The following is a 20,993-nucleotide window of genomic DNA, read 5'->3' on the forward strand; positions in this document are numbered from 1 at the left end:
TAGAGTTTGTAGGCGTCCCAAAACTCAATCGAATGAACGCTTTAAACAAGTTTTGAATTGACCAATAGCATGATCAATATAAACTAAGAATATGATTTCCACCAATCGCAAGACGTCTTTTCATAAAGTTAGACCTTCAATACTCGACACATTAACCAATCATAAATACAAATAAACTACTGGTTTAGTACCCAACTATAACGTAAATTTAACTTATATTAGCGCATCTGTCGTTCATGAGATTATATTTATAATCAGATTTTTCTATTTGGATTGACTATCTTTTAAATGTTACAAACTTTACTTCTTTTTAAACTTTCCTCTGTTTCGCGGGAAAAGCTCTACAGTAAATACGTGTGCGGTTGCGGAAGTTTTTACATTTTTTATTTTTTACTTTCTAAAAGTTATTAAAAAAAAGAAAGAGATAAAAGACCAAACCACTGATTGTGAATTAATCAATTAGTTATTTTCATGAACAATTAATGGGGCAATTGTTGTATGTGTAGTAATTGTGTAATTACATTTATATGTCACAATTGTATATATATATTTTTATTCAATAATATCTTTGAATTAAACAATATATTCTCTTATTATTATTTTTTAATACGTGAATATATACACAATATACATACAAGTAAGATTAAAAAGATTCTGGATTATTTACATCCATCATACTCGCCATTAAGTAACATCAAAGAACAGTAATCTCTCAAATTGTAACATCATCTCATGGTAAAAATAGTAAGTAGATCATTTAATTATCATTCAACGATTGTCTTCTATATATTTCTCTTTTATAATTCTTTATATATAATACTATGAAAATGAATGCAAATGATACATAGTAGTTTTTCAAAATAGAAAATTACATATAAAATAAATAAGTTGATTAAGTAAATAAATAATATTACTTTGTTAATACAAAGCATTAATTATTATATACATTTTGTAAATTTTACCTTAATAAATAAAATAAATTAAGCAATTATATGAAAATGCTATGTTAGCATAAAATGATTTTGTTTCTCTTATATGTCCACACATTAATTCAATTAAATTATGTTTGCAGTTATGTTTCGTGTACTTTTATGAGTTTATATATTTAATTGTAAAAGTTATTAATCTACCATAGGAACAATTAATAACATAACATGCAACATATTTTACATTTAGAATGATTTCATATCGAGATGAGAAAGTTATGTCGAAACAACATTTAGTCTTATATATCGATCTGATATAGTAATGTAGTTTAGACCTGTCAACATCCTAGAGTAACAGTAAATATAAAGTTTTTGAATCATTGATGTATCGAGCAAATTTTGTTTGCAGAATCATACTGCATTACTATGATCGATGATGATATGACACATTTAAAGGAATATTTGATAATGAACGCGTTATAATATTCCATTGATATCTCAAATCAATTTCATACTTTCTCTAATTCTGAATATTATGACAGATAACATGATGATTTTAAATATTGACCATTTCCTTTAACTTTAATAATTTGATTTTAATGCGTTGTTAAAGATTCAACGGAGAGCGTAACTGAAGCTGTGTGACGAAATCTTTGTGAAATATGCCCAGGAGTAGATGGTACTTCCTCGATCCTTTCTAAATCATTAGCTGCTCCTGCACTATTTTGTTTAAAAAGTCGTTGAACTGTTCTCTGATTTGTTGGCTCTTGAATTGTTATAGATACAGGCTCATCTCCTCTATCTAAACTAAATTGCCTTTTCAGAAACCGACCACTAGAACTTCTGTCTGAAATTGTTCATATTTTTTAATAATTATTTTAATTGAATTGAAAAATCAAATGAAGGTTACAGAGGCAAAACAAGGAATGTCACCTTAAATTAAAATATTAGTTGAATAAGGGAATATTTGCTATTCGACATGTATTTTTATGTACATTAAAAGAAAGCGCAAGAACAGTTATAGTCACTCACAAATGTAATATCCACATGCGATTTCAAAAATGGTAAATCGAATATGTGCTACAAATGAATTATATAGACTTTTAAAAAAGCAACTTTTTTTTGGTGGCATTTGTTCTTTTCCTTCTGTAATAAATAAATAATAAATATCTAATATACTTACTATGTTCATTAGGAGAAAGACATCTATAACGATTATATGGTGTACTGAGATCGTTTTCATCAATACCACCAATGAACCTTCGATGTTTACTTGCTGCAGCTGATCTAAAAGATAAAGCGACAGAACTAGCAATCGAGGTCAAAGAAGTAGTTGAAGCGCCTAACATTGTTGCAGTTGTTTCTGTATCAGATACTGCTAGTATATTACTTGAAATTTGTGTATCACTTGATGTACTTTTCTTAATAGTTAGATCGCTAATTTCAGTCGGTTTTTGATTTATACGTTCATTTTTCAACAATTCAAACAGATCTTCTGTTGATTTTAGTGAATTACTCGTTTCAAGTGTTTTTTCACCATGCACAGATACATTAACTTTTTTCGTTTCGGATGTTTCAAATGAAGAGGCGTTAGAAGAATTTCCTTCAATGACGATTTTTGCACTACTATCATCTTTCCCTTTCTCATTGATACTGTCTTCATCATCTTCTTCATCGTGAACGCTATAATTTTTAATATTGGAGAGTATCGTACGCCGTGCAATTGTTGATTCTGCTTGTCCATCTTTCAATGAGCTCTTGACTACCAGGCTGTCATCCAATCTTTTGAAATATGGATTAATATAATGCTTTTATTCTTAGTACTTATTAAATATGTTTCTAAAATCACTAGTATATTTGAACGATCTAACAAGAAGAGAGACAAGTTGACAGGACACCAATTTTTTTTAAATTCTACATAGTTGTAAGTATCCATCAGAACCACACACTGTGCAAGTAGTAAGATCTAATACTCAACCGTTTCCAAGAAAAACAAAAGGGAAAGTTACACATGCATTCATGCCACTGTGTAGAATGTAAAAAAAATCGGTGTCTTGTCAACTTGTCTCTCTCCTTGTAAGATCTAAAAAAAATATGATATACAATTAACTTACCCATGATCCTCTCTTTTGATAGCATGGAAGTAGATAAATTATCAGAAGACTGGAAAATAAGTTATTTAAAGAAAAAGGAAAATTAGATAAACAGTTAATATAGAAATCTGTTTATATTATATATGCATTTATGATCAATAATTATATTTATATTATAAAAAAAATATGAAATTATACCCGAAAGGTGGAGGTGTTGGCAGTTTCTTGTCAAATCCTTCCTTTCCCAATAGCCAATAAGTTTGCATTTTTCCTTTCCCTTTAACTTCTGTAGTACCACGATATTCAATATTATATCCGCCGGCTTGCGTTAATCGATCTTTCGTTGCTTTACTAATGTGTATACGCCATGGTGCACCAGTTGATTCCATTCTAGATGCAGTATTTACAGTGTCACCGAATAAACAATAACGTGGCATCGTTAAACCGACGACTCCAGCGCAGCAAGGACCTACACAAAAATAAAACATAACATAAGTATTAAGATATTAAATCAAACTACAATAATTCTTCTATTTTACGCGGGTAATTGATTCCATTTGTCGATACTTAACCGGTATGAAGACCAATTCTCAGTTTTAATTGCATTTGTGGTAAATGTCTTATTTTAAACCTTCCACTTTGATGTAACAAATCAAGTGCCATGGTAGCTACTTGAGTAGCATGATCAGGAATTCTAACTGGACATCCTCCAACTACCATATAAGCATCTCCTATGGTTTCCACCTGAAATAATGGTTGTTTTAAAAAATAAATTATATAATATTGAATGTAGTATGATTTTTATGTTCGCACTTACCTTATAAACAGCATATGCATTAATGGTTGCATCAAAACAGGTGTATAGATCGTTGAGTAAATCTACTACTTGAAAAGGTGTCGAATGAGCAGAAATAGTTGTAAAACCTACAATATCCGAAAAGTAGATGGTGACTTCGCGAAATTCTTCAGGATCGACGGGAATACCCAATTTCAATTTTTCCGCCACCGAACTGAAAAAAATCATCAGTCTCTTTATCCTTAAATATTTATATTAGAAACTTTGGAAAACTCACTTTGGTAACATCCGATTTAATAACTGTTCCGTTTTTTTTTTCTCCATGTCGAGTTGTTCTGTACGCTCGCGTATCAATTCTTCCAAATTGTTTGAATACTTTTCTAACAATTGGAACATAGTATCAATAAAATTAACTTTCCTGTAAGAAAAAGAAGAAACAAAAAACATGATAATTGATTTTTAATAAAAAAAAAATTGGAATAAATTACTATGTTATTTTTTAATCTGACCTGCCATAATTTAGTTTTTTAAATAAATCGTGGACACAATTAAAATCGGGCCTCATATCCGGAGATTCGGCCCAACATTGGCGCATTATGTTAATAGCTTCTGGTGGAGCTGCACCTTTACTAACGGATGGCCTAATCAATGGTGGTGGTTTCATCACTTTCTCTATTATATCTGTACATAATCGTAACAAATAAATGCATTTCATATTATAATCGTAGGAAGATGTTTTAAATAATTCATTGTTTTTACCTTCTGGAGATAAAGCTAACATACAAAATGGTTCGCCGCGTACAATGACCTCTTGCATGATGATACCAAAACTGTAAACATCTCCTGACTGAGTACCCTTCTTTCGAAGATTCAGATCCCTAAGTAATTCTGGTGCTGTCCACAAAAGATCTGCCAAGTAATACGCGAATGAAATATAAAATGATAATATTAATTAAATTAAATAATACAAATAATTAAATAATAAATCTTTTTAATTACCGCGAGACAATTTTGAAGGCGGTGACATATTTTGAGCTTCATAAAATGCTGGAAGGCCATAATCAGTAATCTTAAGAACCCAACGTGCATCGATTACGCAGTTCCGTGATGTAAGGTAACCGTGAACCCTAATCGGTGTACCGTGAAGATATCTCATACCCTTAAATAAATTTAATGCTACATTTAATCTTTACTTAAGTTCATCGTGTGATATTAACATAAAAATAAAGTGATCGTTATTTTTATTCGATCCCTTACAATTATTTTCACCGCGTCGATGCATTTTTAATAATCCCTATTAGGATTATCGAATGACACGTCTGTGAAAAAGGATTATTCAATTAATCTTTAAAACGATGTTTTTTCTTTTTATGCCAATTATCGTTTTCTTGTAATTAAATTTGTAATGTGTTAATATTGTGTAATTATAGTGTATGTTTTTTTACATTTTATGACATGAATTGTTTTAAAACAAAGATATTGACTTCGTTTTATTGTTAAAGACAAATCAATATTCTATTTAAAAATAATTTTTAACTAATGTTAAACTTACTCGCACTAAATCCGTAAGCAAAGACAATCTGAATGACCAATCGAGTTTGATCTCATCTTGGACCAATACATCTTCCAGCGATCCTCTTGAACAATATTCCGATACAAGGCATGGTCTCGTCGGTTCATTCAGGCATCCAATAAGGGGATTAAGATTTTCGTGTCGTAGGCCATGGATCTATCCATAAAAGTGTTAACAGGAATTTATTTATACCTTTTTAGAATATCTATTCTATTTTCGATAGAATAGATTTTCTTTTTTTTCTTTTGTTTACCGTAACTAAAACGCCCATCGTTTTATTCTTCAATTCGAATGTACTTTGACAGGATAATTCCTTCAGTTGAACCAAATCACCCTAAATAAATTAGAAACGTAATAAACGTGTTATGTATATATAAATTGTAATTTTTTTTTCGATAAAAAGCGGATTGTATTCATGCAATTTAAGCAAACAATTCAGTTTACCAAGTATGTAATCAATAAAATTTTTAAAAGTATATTATTATAAATATAATAAAAACGTGATCTCTGGTAACCGAGTTGCTTATAAGTTGCATGAATGAATAGCGAACACTATCTTCATGTAAGCGTATGACGCGTATGAAGACAGAGACGTATTTACATTATACATAGCACGTCGGACCTTGAAGAAAGTTTGTCTCGCTAAATTTCCAGTACTTGTTTGAAGATAGGGCCTGTGGGAGCCAACAGTGCCTACTTGAAGTAAATCAGGTTTCTCAACTTTTGGCCCACCAAACTCCTGTAACGGCTGCAACCAGCAGCATAGCATTGTTTCGACCCCTTTATCGACCTAAAAGGATTGATAAAATAATTTATTTTCACTTAGTCCCCGACGACAAAGACCACTGTGAAATGTTTTAACGAGCTCGAACTTTTGTCCTAGTTTCTAATTAACCGTTATTACATAATAGTTTGCATTTTAATACTAACAGTTTTTGAATCCGTGTGATTAGTCTGCGGGAAGACGAAATCTGATGCCGTTAGAATAATTTTATAGGGGCCTTCTGATATTCTATTTTTGAGTAATTGTTTTCTATAAAAAAATGATATCGTTAAATTACACATAAATATGTAATATTAAATCAATGAAAGGTAATAATATTTTGTGTAATTTATATTAAATTATAGAAAATATTAATAATTAATGTAAATTATAGAAGAGTCATAAATAAAACAAACATTAAAAAGAAAAAATGTAGATTTACCGGATTAATATTGCTAGGGAAACGAGAAGAAAAGCAAAGAGCAAGGATCCTAAAATGACAGCTACGATATGTGTAGCATGGACGGATACCTCCATTAGACCACCTACTGTTATATAAATAAATTATATTTTATTAATTCACACACTGAAACACATTAATCTTCTTTTGAAAAAAATCTTCATAATCGATAACTCGATACTTTTCTAACAATTTTACCTGTGCAATCGTTATCGGCATCGCATGGAATAAAATCGATAGTTTCTACAGTGAAAAATGCAGGAGCGTTGGTAGTTAATCTTTTAACCGTAAATCTTTCCTTCTCTTCCGAGATCATCATGATAGGTTCCCATTTATCAACATGCCAATCCATTACGATGTAAGTATACATTTTATTATTGTAAGAATTGATAGTACCATTGTCGTACATCATAATGCTGAGTGATTCATTTAAACGTTCGATTAAAGTCGGTCGCGTGTAAAACTCGGTGCCATTTAACATTTCTTGAATATCATATCTGCAACGAACGATAGTCAATATGTACATATTTACTTACATACATATACGTATATATTATGTACAATATGTCCTATAAGTTTTTATATGACAAAGAACGTTAACCTTTGATCGAGTGGCATCAATATAAGCAGATTGTCTAACGTTGTACCACTGAGATTTTTTGATGGTACGTATCGTTCAGATGGATTGATCTTTTCACCCCCTTCTGTCGTTCTCTGATTTACGATCGTATAAATACGGGGAAGGTCTGAAGGAGAAAAGTTGGAAGACTGAGTACTTGTAAATGAAAGTGAAATGGGCGTCTCAATTGGCGATGCTGTAGGCACAATCTGCGGAAGAAACATATCATTATCTTCTGTGTGGATCATCAGAATCATGGAAGTCAACATGCTTGAATCCCGTGATACATCCAGCTCGGTCAAAATACGATTCGTCGAATCGTCGTTCAGGGGTAAGCAAAGCACCGTAGCTGTAAAAAGAAAGAAAAGATGAGAGAGCCGAAAATTCATGCGCTTACATATAATATGCGTCAGTTGCCCTTACGCGCGATCTGATAGAATAGCAAACTATTTTCCATCTCATTTCCATCTCGCCCGTAATCCTTTTAAATTCATCTCGATGCACTGATAGAGGTAGAAAGAGAGAAAAAGAGACAGACAGACAAAAAGAGAGAGAGAGAGAGAGAGAAAGAGAGAGAAAAAGAGAAAGAGAGAGAGAGAGAGAGAGAGAGAGAGAGAGAGAGAAAACACGCACATAAAGAAAAATAGAACACGAGAGCGAAAGAGAAGGATAGAAATATACTGTAAAGCGTATCGTTTTATATACAATAGATTTTTGATGAAAAATTTTTTAATTATATAGAATATCTTTTGTGTTTTTTTTCTTTAATTTTTATTTTTTTTTTTTTTCTTGTTTTTTTTTTCGTTTACTGCTCATAATGTGATCAGCGAATAAGTGCAAACTAAGCGCTAGTTCGCGAAAGACGAATATAAAATACAGGTGCGGCACGCGGAATAGATTGTGTGCAAATTTTGTTGTAGTCTACATAAAATAAATACTATTCAATTACTTTTCGACCTTTTTTTTCTTTTTTTTTTTTCTTCTTCTTTTATATATATTTACCTCTGCGAGATATATAATGCAGAGATTTCAAAGTTCTTCGAACTTGACTCCAGGTAGCGCGTTGCGGTAATATCGCGTGATAACGTGGCACGATTCCGATAGTTCGAAGAGCATCGACCACGACCCTGTCTAAACTTGACCATGGTTCCTTATCTATTCGAAAAGAAACGATGTTGTTACTTTGAAGAAGAAGAAGTAGAAGAAGAAGAAGAAGAAGAGCACGTGTTGTTCTTCGATAGTAAATACGAACACGTTAATCGTCTTACCCGTGCCAATGATTGCCGTTGAATTCCATTGTAAATGAAGAAACATTTCTATGAGTGCCTGAGCGAGTGACGGTAAAGCCGGTGAAAGTCTAACTATGCTCGATAATTTTCTATCTTCCAAGTTTCTCTGTAAATATAATAATTCATAAAAAAAAAAAAAGATTTATAGAAAAGATTTGATTTGCGATCTGACGATATCAATCGAATTTTAATCAGATCGAATCGGATCGGATCCAATCTGATCCTATCGAAACGATAGAAAGGGATTTTAGGTGTTAGATAGGAAATGTTATTTACCAAAGGACAAGTCCACGTGAATAGAGGCTTGTTCCAAGTATGGGCCAATTTTGAAACAAACTCGCAACTCGAGCTATCGAGTGCTGCTATCAAAGCCTTCGTTGTAGGTTGGCTGAGTGAATATACCAGCGCGCCGAAACCCCAGGACCGCGTTTCACAGGTCACTGTTAACATTTATCACTTTCGCGTCATTCTCGTCTATTTAGGTGTATATATATATAGTCTAGCGGCGACATAATGGAAAGTACGCTACGTAATAACGACGATCAAACGAAAAGGGGGGGTTTAAAATCAATTGGACGAGAATAATAGTTTTAACGCGTTTGCGCCACTTCTCTGTAAGGGTACTGCTACGTTTTATCTGATTACGACATAAAACTTCCTTGGGGGGGAAAATAGGTATTAAATCAATATTGTATATATGTATTGCATTATCTTCCCCCTCCCCCCTCCCTCCCCCATCTAAAATATAGTCGTTGCATAATATACAATATATATATATATATATATCAACGTAACTTGACATTATAGTAGATGCTAAAATACATTCTCTTAATTAACATAGAACGACAGAGTATAACCATGCGTCGGGTAACTTTATATGTAATATAAGAGATAAATACATATATATGTATTATATATATATAAAGTATATAGGTTTTCCTCCGGTCATAACTACTCACGAGATCTTGGTAATATACTGATGGAAAGGTTCACGCTCCAATGCTGTTGTAACTGACTTTGAATATCGGTTAGATTGACCTCCTCGTTGCATTGTTCGTTAAGGAACACGACTACCTCGTCGTCATTTGGATGGAATTCCGAATACTCTTCTTCCGTATATTGCGATAAGTAAGGTAGGTTGCTATCGGTAGTAAGAAGTAGACAGCATCTAGATAGGATCACGATTGGGATCCACCACCACTGGTATAGATAACTTCCAGCCATGGGCTCCTGCCCCTACTGCCGTTAATACCGTTGCCACCGTTGTTCTCTACTGCCTGTTCACAAATACGTTCTTATCAGGCTATCTATCCTATCCAACAACAAGCTTCAATCCCTTTTAACAACGAAACGTTATTCACGTATAATGAACGAACGTTTTTTTGGATGTTACTATTGGATTTTAATGATGTTTCATTTTCTTCCTACTTTATTTAATACGTAAGATCGTAACGAACAAAAAAAAACAAAAAAAAAAGATTACCTCTTATTTCTATAATATAACCTATCGCATAAATTATATTATCTTTCTTTATTTCTTTCGTGTAATAAAAAAAGTATCTGTACAATGTCATAAATATCCCTATAATGAGATTGAATCTAAACAATGTAAAATATTACGATCGAAATTTTGAGATATCGTAAATAACTCTCCCCCAAAGTGGATTACATTTGGACACTCCATCTCTCTTAAAAGTAATATCGCTTTTTCTTTTCCCTTGTCATTTTTCTTTTCTTTTCTTTTCTTTTCTATTTTTTTCTTTTTTTTTTTTTTTTGTCTTCCACCGTTTTTTCTTCGTTTTTTACTTTTGTAGCAGCTTCAACGTATAATACAAATCGCGACGAAAAGTGATACGGTAAACAAGGAAGTATCGATAAGTGTGTTTAGAGAAAAGAACCTGTTATATATCAGCGAAGCTCTCATAAAGCACCGTAGTAATATCTGGTATCGTTCCGAGTAAAGAGAAGAGGACATCCTAAATCCATTGACGGATTTTAGCGGCGGTTTGGTTTATCCATTCAACGCTCAGGCAATATAGCAGAGGAACCTCCTGTAAATTAGGGGAAACCCGCCTATACACTTTGCATAACGTTCCAAATTCACAATATCCCTTATATAGGGTATATAGTCTACTGACTTGAATCATCCAAAGGGATTTCATGCGAGAAAGAGGGGAAAAAAAGAGCAAGAGGGAGAAAAAAAACCCCATCAAAAGGATTTAAGGTGTAATATTAAATATAACGTTAAAAATTTTTTTGATTTATATACTAAATATATAAAGATGAAATTTTTTACTCTCAAAACTGTTAGATAGGGAAGAAAAGAAACTGAGAGAATAAGAAGAATATGAATAAACTGCAAATCTCTGTAGATGAAAATATATTCAAACGCAATCCCAATAAAATCCTTCTTCTTTTTCCACACTTTATTTATTTATTCTATTCTTTATTTTTCTCGTCGCTTTATAAGGGTTGAACGAAAAGCAGTCTAATAAGTGTCACTCGGAACCAGTTCTTTCGGAACAAAACCGAAATCCCAACAACGTTTCGCTATTTCCATTCGTCACGCGTCTTGGTAATACCGAGTTTGTTCTTCGAGTTGAATAATTACAGACATTTCTCCTGCTTTCAAATATTGCTTTCCGAGAGACAACTGCGTAATTGGCGGTCCTACGTATACTTCGTAAAAGAAATGAGAAAAAAAGAAAAAAAGAAAAAAGAGCGAAATAAAATGGAAAATAAAAAATACACGCTTACAAAGATATTTTAAATAGAGATTAAACTTTAGCGAAATACGTACAAAGAGATAGAAAAAAAAAAAAGGAGATGAATAATACACAAACAAAAATGATGGAACGTACGAAAGAACGTTATAACAAAATATTTTAAATTTTCTGCACACAAATTAAAAAGAACACAAGAAGGAAATAGGAAAATAATTAAAATGAAGAACAAAAAAAAAAAGAAAAAAAGAAAAAAAAAGGCAGAAATAGAGAGTAAACATTTATCTCACACATATTCACAGATATAGGTAGATAGAAATACACACATATGTATATTTATATATATATATATATACATACATACCTCTAGGCCCAGATCGGTACACGACAGCATCGCTTTCTCTCTCCGAAATTTCGATTAAATTTCAATTTCATTTATCGTTACTCATCGCATTGGTTCGTATCGTTCTTCTTCTTTTTTTCCCCCCTTGTACACCCTAAAAAGTTCTATCTCGGCAATGAATTTGATTCTATCTCGCGAGACCAGCCGTGGTAAAGTCAATCAAGCTTCTTCTTGCCTTTCGTATATTGCTTTTCGAATTGGTATCATGAATAATTGTGTATCTAGTATCACGAAAGATCCAGTAATTCCCGATTGTTCGGGAAATTTTGTACCAGTTTTATTTGGTAACGTGTGCATCCCCATCGATGGAAGAGAATGCGAACGATGCATGCTGGTTATCTAAAATATGTGAAAATAACTCTGAGAGACAGTGAACGAGATAGAAATATAGAGAAAAAGAGAAAGAGAAAGAAAAAGAGAAATAGAAAGAGAATGGGAATGAAAACATGTTATTTTTTCGTATCGATTTAATTTCAACGAATATTCTATGCAATATTATTTTATTTTTTATTTTTTCATGTTATATGATATTTTTTACCTTCGCGAACAAGTTCAATATTCGTGATTTCGATAATTCGTAAGAAAGCAAATGAAAGAGGGATAGAAAGAAAGAAAGAAAGAAAGAAAATATACGTAGGAGAAAGATAGAAATGTATTTCATATCTATTTTATATTTCATAATTTTTAACAAAATAAAATAAAATAAAAAATATAAAATAATTAAACCTCTTCTCTTGTTAACGAACTCAACGAATTCCACGTATACTATAGAAAAATTTTTTCTCATTTTTCGTTTATTTTTTTTTCACGCTTTTCACTCGCACGTGAACAATCTCGCAAATAATTGTCCTTATCAACTGGGTTAGTGAAAATTTGTTGGTTTGAACGTATCTGAAAGAAAAAAAAAAAAAAATATCTGTTTACTACTGATAAAATTACGCACCCTTAATGTTGCAACGTTTAAATAAAACACGAAGATAAATTTATCTGATACATATATATACAATACATATATGTGTATATACTTTAAAGTAGCTAACCCGTGTTGGCTTGGATCGTGTACATTCTTCCGTGCAAAAAAAGATGCTTACTAATTAATCACGGTAGGTTTCATCGTTGTGAAAAATTTCACGCAAGATTGATCGAATAAATACTATAAATAATCTGCATACGACGTCTATCTACACACAGGAGCGCACGCATACACGTATTTACACACGTGACAGGATATACGTAAACGATCGACAAAACTCTCTCTTTCGTATTTACTTGTTATAAAACGTTGTTATTTATTTAAATGGAAACGAGTCGAAAAGAAATGAAGAATGAAAGGAAAGAAAGAAAGAAAGAAAGAAAGAAAGAAAGAAAAAAATAAATTAAAAACCCTTCTATTCAATTCCACCATTTTCTAATATTCACTCTGTCTATACGCGTCCGTCAAACATCTGACCGAGATATTTTATTTCTTCTCTTTTTCTCTTCCCCCTCTCTCCCCCCCTCATATTCTTTTTCTCTTTTTCTTCTTTTATTTTTGCCTCCTCTTTCCTCAGCCCTTCCCCCAGCCCCCCGTCCCCCCGCCCCCGATCCCACCTCGCTTTACCTCACTTTTTACTTTTTTTCCCCCTTACAACTTTCAAGTACCATCACCTATGCGCAATCTAATTTCCCGTCCTGACGAAAGCACCGAACACGCAATTCTACCTTAATTATGCATTCTCGCCAGAGAGAAATGGAATTGATAAATGCAAAATAATAAAAGTGAATTACTTCGAACCCGTTGGATAAAAAGTTAAGGGTGAGAGAGAGAGAGAGAGAGAGAGAGAGAGAGAGAGAAGGAAAGGGAAAGAGAAATATATTTAAAGAGACATTTTTTTCCCTTTTATTTCTCTATCTTTATTAAAGGAAACTCGAGTTCACTTTTTTATGCAATATTTATGTATCGAAACTCATTAAGGAGATCCAGCTAATAAGAAATTGGCGCGCGACCTTTAATATTTTTCATCTACGTTCCCTTTACCTTCTTCTTCTTCTTCTTCTTCTTCTTATTTTTGTTTCTTTTTCTTTCCATTTCTTTTCTTTTCTTTTCTTTTGTTTTCTTTTCCTCCCTTACGAAGAGAATATTCCAATGAGTAAGGGGGGGAAAGATTCTAATGCAACAGAAAAGTGATAAGAAAATTGGAATAACATAAGTTTTTGGGAATAATTTAAATCGACGAATGAAAAGGACACTTTTGTAATTTCTCTTTTTTTTTTTTTTTTTTTTTTTTCTTTTTCTTCCCCCTTTAAATATTTTTTGTTCTTCCTTTCTTTTTTTTTTTTTTTGGGGGGTTTTGTTATTTATATAAGGATAGCTTCTCGACATATTAGATCAATAATGTAATACTCGTTTCTTTCTTTCTATATTTTTATTTTCCCGTAGGATAGAAACGAGGGATATGTCGCGTCAGCAGAAAATAAAATAACGGGAAAATAATACAATGACATAACTCATTCGCGTTATAGTAATAGAAACGCAAACTATATCATGTAACTATATCAAAAATTTATTTTCGTTACGCGTACTTAAACGATAAACCTCAAACTCTCTTTCTCTTCCTCTTTCCTTCTCTGCCACTCATTCCCTAGAATACTTAATACCTCCGCTTCAACTTTTAAATCGTGTTTCTCTATCATGATTGTTCAACTTAATCGAATAAAGTCATAATAACTTTGATAAAAGTTCTACGAAACAATGCGTGAACTACTTTCCTCCCTCTCTTTCTCTCTCTCTCAACAAAATAATAAAATAATAAAATAATAATAATAATAATAATAAAAAGAATAAGAAGGGGGGAGGGGAAAATGAAAGAACATAAAATCAAAGGAAATACATAAATGTATATTATTTAACATTTTAAGATAAAAAATGAAAAAAAAAAAAAAAAAAGTTAATTCTTGTATCTCAAATATGTAATATATTATTATTAATATATCTTTTTCATGTTTTATATTATAAAAACGATTAATGTAAATGTTTTCTTTCTTCTTCCTTTCTCTCTGTTTCTCTCTCTTTCTCTTTTTTTTCTTTTTCTATCTTATGAATCAGCACGTGTTGTTTTATCGATCAAATTTTTCACTACGTTCGAAAGATTTACGAACTCAATCAACATAAGACAAACCGGGGCTTTATAAATTCCCGTGTATGTCTATATATATATCAGAATACGAGTTTATCGTCGTTGATAATGTCATTACGCGAGTATATAAATTTCACGGTGATGTTTGCTCGTACGATAGGGGGGAAACTGTTTAGGACGAATGCAATTAAGTCGCAATCTCGTTTAGAAATTTCGCGGACTAGTTCGCTCGAGAAGATAGAACCCAATAAACGGTGAAACTGATGACAAGCGATACTTGATAAAACGTCTACTACGATAAACGCACAACAGCTTAACGATAATTTCCGTACAATTTTATTAATTACCATTGAATTGTACGCGCGCAAGCGAAATAATAATAAACAACACAAATACCATAAAGATTAATGATATTTTAAAACGTGATTTATTATATTCTCATACCTGTTAAAAAGTATCCCACGTATTCCACCGTGAAGTAATAATTTAACGATAAATGTGATGCACAATAAATTACATAGAATATAGTCAAGGTTTTATATTTTCAATCGTCGTGATCGTACGATCGATTCATATATTTACGTAAAATTACGCACGATTGACACTATACAATTAAAATGACAAAGAGAGAGAGAAAAAAAAAACAGGATAAAAGGAACGCGTGTCTCGGATTAATTTGTCGATCGGTCGATCGGTTCTCACACTTTAGTTCGATCGCCGGATTAACCGAGATATATGACGAAAATAAAAAATATGTTTAAAGTATTTGAACAGCTAATGAATGCAAGCGAAAGATAGAAAGAAATACGAGAGAAAAATCGTAACAACCCGCTGCAGCATATATAATCATGAGAAACGATCCGAACGCTTTGGCGTTCGGTATCGAACTGAGCTCTCCTCGTCGCTAGCTCACCTACTGATGCTGGACGTGTTGCTATCACAACGAACGTTATCACACGGTCATCCCCAGTCTTCCCGGGGATGCTGAGCAGCAGTACCAATAATACTCACTGGCGGTAGAAGCAGCACTTTTCCTCCCTTACCCCCCTTTTCTCCCTTTTCCTCTTCATTTTGTTTTATTCCTTTTTCTTTTCTTTTTTCTCCCTGACTGCATCCTTCCTTCCTTCCTTCCGAATTAATTACCTTACTACAGAACGACTATCTACCCCTATCCCTTTTTAGGTCACATTCCTTATCACGTTACGAATGATTCTCCTTAATGGAGAATAGAACATATAATTCATTATTTAAGGTTAAATCGAGGTTAAATTCGATATTCGAATAGGATTGCGAGATCTGTGGCATACATCTAATACATATATACATGCATGCATACATACATACATGATGTTTATAATACTTACATACTCGACGGACACCTACGTTCTGGCCGAGTTTAATAAATTGTCCGCACGTATACATTTCTTTCTACGAATAAAACAACCACTTTAACTAATGAAAGAAATATATACCGAATACAAACAATTAAAATTACCCGTGCGGAATGTGTGTATATTTGTATATGATTAATATTCAGAAAAAAAAAGAAAAAAATAGAAAAGACACGTGTTATCTTTCTTCGTTTTACCTTATTTCTGTTTACTTATATCTTCTTTTTTATTTTTTATTTGTTCTTACCCCTCTTTTTATTTATTTTTATCTTAGTATCCCTTTTTCGATAAATAATACAAGTTGAAGAGCATTGTATTCTATTGCAGATATCGAATATCCAAATCAATGAAGGGTACATTGATTCATTCGACGGGATAGAAACGTTCATTTTACATAAGAAGAGCTCTCGATAGTAACAATAGAAACTATTAAATCATCAATACAACCAGTTTTCTCGTAGATGTTGACTTTTTTGAACAAATTTGCATTCCCTTATCAATGTAACATTTGAAATTCTGTTTCATCCACCGTGGATTATGTACTGTCGGTAATGTAGATCCATGTTATATCAATAAATAACTCTACTTTCTATTATCAAAGAATACAGAAGTACATGAAAGCTCACAAGTCCACTTTTGTCCTAAACAGATTCATTTTACTGTAAGATATATTATTAATTATTTTATTTGGGTACAACCATCTCAACTGATATAATAGAATTTTAAATGAAATCCTCCTATTTTGGTATTATTAATGATTCTTCTACTTACGAAGATTTATAATAACGTAATTTGTTAAATATACTTTCTTATTTAATTTCAAAGCTCATTTGAATCGCATTACGATCATTAATTTTCTTCTTTGAAAGATTTATGCACTTAATTTCTTCCAACCTCTTGACATTCGTGCTCTCAATTAACTTCTTTAAAAACTCTTGAAAAATAATAAATTGTATTTTCATTTGTGTGAACGAAAGAAGTTAAATGTAAAACTTACAGATGGAGTTAGTTATCATTTTAATTAATAACATTATCGATCGTTAAATTAATTATCTAACAGCAAATAATTATCCATTTTGTTGTATATACATTTGTCACTAGATGGAAGCATCATTAACATCAATTATTATATTATTCGTTCATTCATAATTATCTTTTAAGTGAGAATGAATAGCTTAAAAAAAAAAAAAAAAATAAAAAAAAATAAAAAATGTTAAATAATACTACAATTATTTATATATTAATATTTTTTTTTATTTAAAGATTTTTTACTATGATTTAATTTAATTGTTTGAATCTTTTCCTGTATCAAAATAAATTTAATTGTATGCTTCTTAAAGGCGTCTGTTACTTAAACCTTCAGAATTAATATTCGGTCTGGTGGTAATGGAAAAGCGACAGAAGCTGCCACTGTTTCCAACTCTCCCTGTATATCTTTAAGCTGCAATGGAATGTGTGATGCGTCACGTACATATGTATGTATGGAACCACATGTAACACGTAATCGTTTTTCATCTAACGTTGGTGTCGTTTCACTATACATGGCAGACTCACAAAAAAAAAAAAGAAATAAAAAAAAAGAAAAAGAAAAAGAAAAAGAAAAAAAAAAGAAGAGTAGTAGTACTTAAATTTCATAAAATTTATAACATTTTATAGAAAATCGGATATTACACGTTATTTCTATTGTATACATTTTTTATGGAAAAAGAAAAAAGTTATATATATTATATTAAGTATAATTAATAATTTATAAAGATAATTTTTTTCTCTATTATATTATACACACCATAACGTTTACGTTATATTCAAACTTTCATCATTATTATTATTTATTCTTCGTAGAGAACGTTCTTTGCATAGTCTAACGAAATACCATTTATTGATTTTTCCTTTCTTATTTGCTGGCCAATAATGCTATACTTTGTAAGATATGGGGTATTTTGGAATTCACGTTGCCAGCTAGTAAATTTGAATTCTGCAAGAAAGTTTACCACAAGAACGTGAAGACGATATAATCCGGACAGATAAACGACGTGCTTTGCCCCCCGACATCTCACCACGTTGACCTTTTTCTTATCGACTTTAAGCTTCCACCCCCATGGAACTCTCTTCAGTTGTTAGAACAAACTCGTCATTAAACTTTGACGTTCTATTTTTAATCATCTTCGTGAAATAAAATGCGTTTGACAAATTATACATTATAAATAGACCGTTCCTTGTATTCTGATTGCATCCTCCTCGTACAATAGTAACTTTATGTGATCACGTTTATTATTATTTTTTTTTTTTTAATAACAATATATATATATACATATTCTAATTCGTACGATTAAGTAAGATCTTTTTCTGACTTTAATGCTCTATCGGATATTCCATATAAATGTAATACAATTAAATAAACTTAAGATTATTTACGAATCAATTGGGATTTAATCTGTGCGGGTCCGCGTATCGTAAATCAATTTTATTTTTATTCATTCTTCTGGTAATTGGAGAAAGTCGAGATAAAAATGGTCTCATCATTTTTGAAAAAAAATAACTGCGACGTTATCATTACAGACATATACATATATATACATATTATATATATATATATATATATATATATATATTTTGTTATTGTTGTGTCTTTATTCGAATTTTTTAAGTCTCTAATACATTTAAAAATATATATATATATATCGTATTCTTACGTACGTGAGAAAATAAAAAAATGTTAGCACACTCTTCGAAACAAGCGATCTATGATAATTACGAAATTTCGTATATTAATTATTTTTGATTTTCTAGAGAATTCACGAATTAATTTCTTTCACAAGCGCAAAAAAAAAAAAAATAAAAAATAAAAAAGGAAATACGTACTCGTATACAACGTAGATCTAAGAACGTAATCGCATTCTAAACCGAACGTAAAAGAGTGTACGATTTCAATTATATTATAAATTATTTGATGTTAGCTAATATTTTAGGAACGCGTTATCGTATTCGAGAACACCTGTTACATTGTTGTCAATTCTACATTCCTCAAAATATGATGTTCTTTCAACGATACGATTAATGAAAAGACACTTGTACATACTCAAACGTTTTCATAATTCTCATTATACTATTATATTTTTATCTTCATTATACACAAATGAAGAAGCCTATTTTTTCTTTTTTACGATGTTACGAGAAATAGCTTACATACTTCCCTCTCGAACTGGTTATGGTTTTTAGAATGAGTTCATGAGCATCTAATCGAAATATTACATACATACATACATACATATATTACAATTAAATAATTAAACGTATAAACAACGAAAACTAATAATTCCTTCTTTAATGTATCCTTTTTTTCTTTCTAAAACAATGTTTGTAGTTATACCTTTTTCGTATCTTTTTCTGTATTTTAAAAATCAATATTCTGTTACTCGTGCTTTTCAATTGGATCTATAAACAACGAATGAAATTTCAATTTTATACCATAACTATTAACCATTCGTTAATTCTTCTATTACCTAGTAATAATTACCTTATTTCATACTTTAACAAATCAATATATAATTATTTCATATTTGAATTGTTATTTTATCATGAAAAATCATATTTTTATTAAAACCTGATAAAATACACACACACGCATATATATTATAATATAGATTTTAATAATGAGAAATTGTATTTCATTAAAAAAAAAAAAAAAAGAAAAAAGAGAAAGAAAAACCACGACAATGAACGGAAACCTAAAAAGAATGCGTGAGCTTGTAAATCGTTATGTTAATATCGTCCGATAGGACGGAGTTCGGTGGGGTCGTCGGGTCGTTGTGACGTCAGCGGATACGGCGACCTCTTTTAAAGGCGAGAATCTCAACAACATGCGTTTTCAAGCATGATTCGTGTTGAACGTCTGAGTTCACAGGTCGTCCTCATCATCCTCGTATTCCTTCTCCTTCTCTTTTTCCTCCTACCACTTCCCACCCCGTTACTCTTCCCCCTCCACCAACTGATTTTCGTTAAAAATGTTCGTCAAATCTATGTAAAATATCAATTATATATATATATATATGTGTGTTTTATTTTTCTTCCAAAGAGAAAATGGCGTTGAAATCCCGTGGAAAAAAAAAAAAGAAAAAAGAAAAAAGTGATAAGAAAATATCTCTCTGATGAATTCGTACGGAACGATTCTCTTTTTCTAATCGTTAACGTATTTGATCGTAATGTCGCAACTGATATTCCATAAATACTGTTATATAATTTTTCGCCCCCCCCCTCCAAAAAGGGATAGATAAAAGAAAAGAAAAAAAGAGAAAAAAAAACAGAAAGTATATAAGGAGCGAATGATAACGAACACGTTTTTAAAAGGGAAGAAAAAGCACATCGTCTGATTATAAAATTTAATATTCTAATGGAAGAATTATTTTTTGAAAAGAGTATGCGAATAATTCGAACGAATTTTCCTAACCACATTTTACTCTTAATCAAAGAATCGAGAAACTTTAAATTGTTTTTTTCTTTTTGCTAAATCTCATGAAATTCGAAAACTTTTGTAGGAGTGTTCGTTTATTTTTCTTTTTTTTTTTTTCTTTAAACTTTTGTTAAATTATGAAAACTCGTATAGAACAGAAAATTGACCACCAGATATCGATCCCAAATGATCAAATTATTTTCCGTTTGGTATGTCTTTTTTTTCTTCTTCTTATTCTTCTACTTCTTCTTTTTATTTTTATTTTTATATCGTATAGTCAAAAGATAATGATGATTCGTACTAATAAAATAATTCGATGTACGTATAATATCGTTGAATTTGAAAAGAATTTTATATGGAAGATAATAAAATTGTACTTTATCGTTTATAT

At 31.2% G+C, this 20,993-nt stretch overlaps 1 protein-coding gene across 3 annotated transcripts; it reads right to left on the bottom strand.

Moving 5' to 3' along the window:
* Window positions 1–585: 585 nt before the first annotated feature.
* LOC106793720 (retinal guanylyl cyclase 2-like) lies at window positions 586–15,684 on the bottom strand. 3 transcript variants are annotated; one of them, XM_014760878.1, is made up of 24 exons: window positions 15,206–15,681; window positions 11,607–11,984; window positions 10,418–10,570; window positions 9,479–9,796; window positions 8,796–8,959; window positions 8,499–8,625; window positions 8,233–8,385; window positions 7,213–7,579; window positions 6,810–7,108; window positions 6,594–6,699; window positions 6,319–6,421; window positions 5,990–6,178; window positions 5,642–5,722; window positions 5,368–5,544; window positions 4,815–4,974; window positions 4,575–4,724; window positions 4,325–4,496; window positions 4,093–4,233; window positions 3,837–4,029; window positions 3,592–3,763; window positions 3,218–3,488; window positions 3,041–3,052; window positions 2,110–2,708; window positions 586–1,773 (listed from the first exon to the last, which is right to left on the bottom strand). In XM_014760878.1, the coding sequence occupies exons 4-24, from the start codon at window positions 9,741–9,743 to the stop codon at window positions 1,523–1,525; spliced, it is 4,152 nt and encodes a 1,383-aa protein (XP_014616364.1). In that variant the 5' UTR covers window positions 9,744–9,796; window positions 10,418–10,570; window positions 11,607–11,984; window positions 15,206–15,681; the 3' UTR covers window positions 586–1,522. The 3 variants fall into 3 exon arrangements, with proteins under 3 accessions (XP_014616364.1, XP_014616365.1, XP_014616366.1); XM_014760879.1 differs by having other exon boundaries at window positions 6,011–6,178; window positions 15,206–15,680; XM_014760880.1 differs by lacking the exon at window positions 586–1,773 and having other exon boundaries at window positions 2,385–2,708; window positions 3,041–3,089; window positions 15,206–15,684.
* Between the last annotated feature and the right edge of the window lie 5,309 nt (window positions 15,685–20,993).

This window comes from Polistes canadensis, unplaced genomic scaffold (assembly GCF_001313835.1).
Source record: "Polistes canadensis isolate GaletaPanama2010 unplaced genomic scaffold, ASM131383v1 scaffold_17, whole genome shotgun sequence".
Taxonomy (NCBI): Eukaryota; Metazoa; Arthropoda; class Insecta; order Hymenoptera; family Vespidae; genus Polistes; species Polistes canadensis.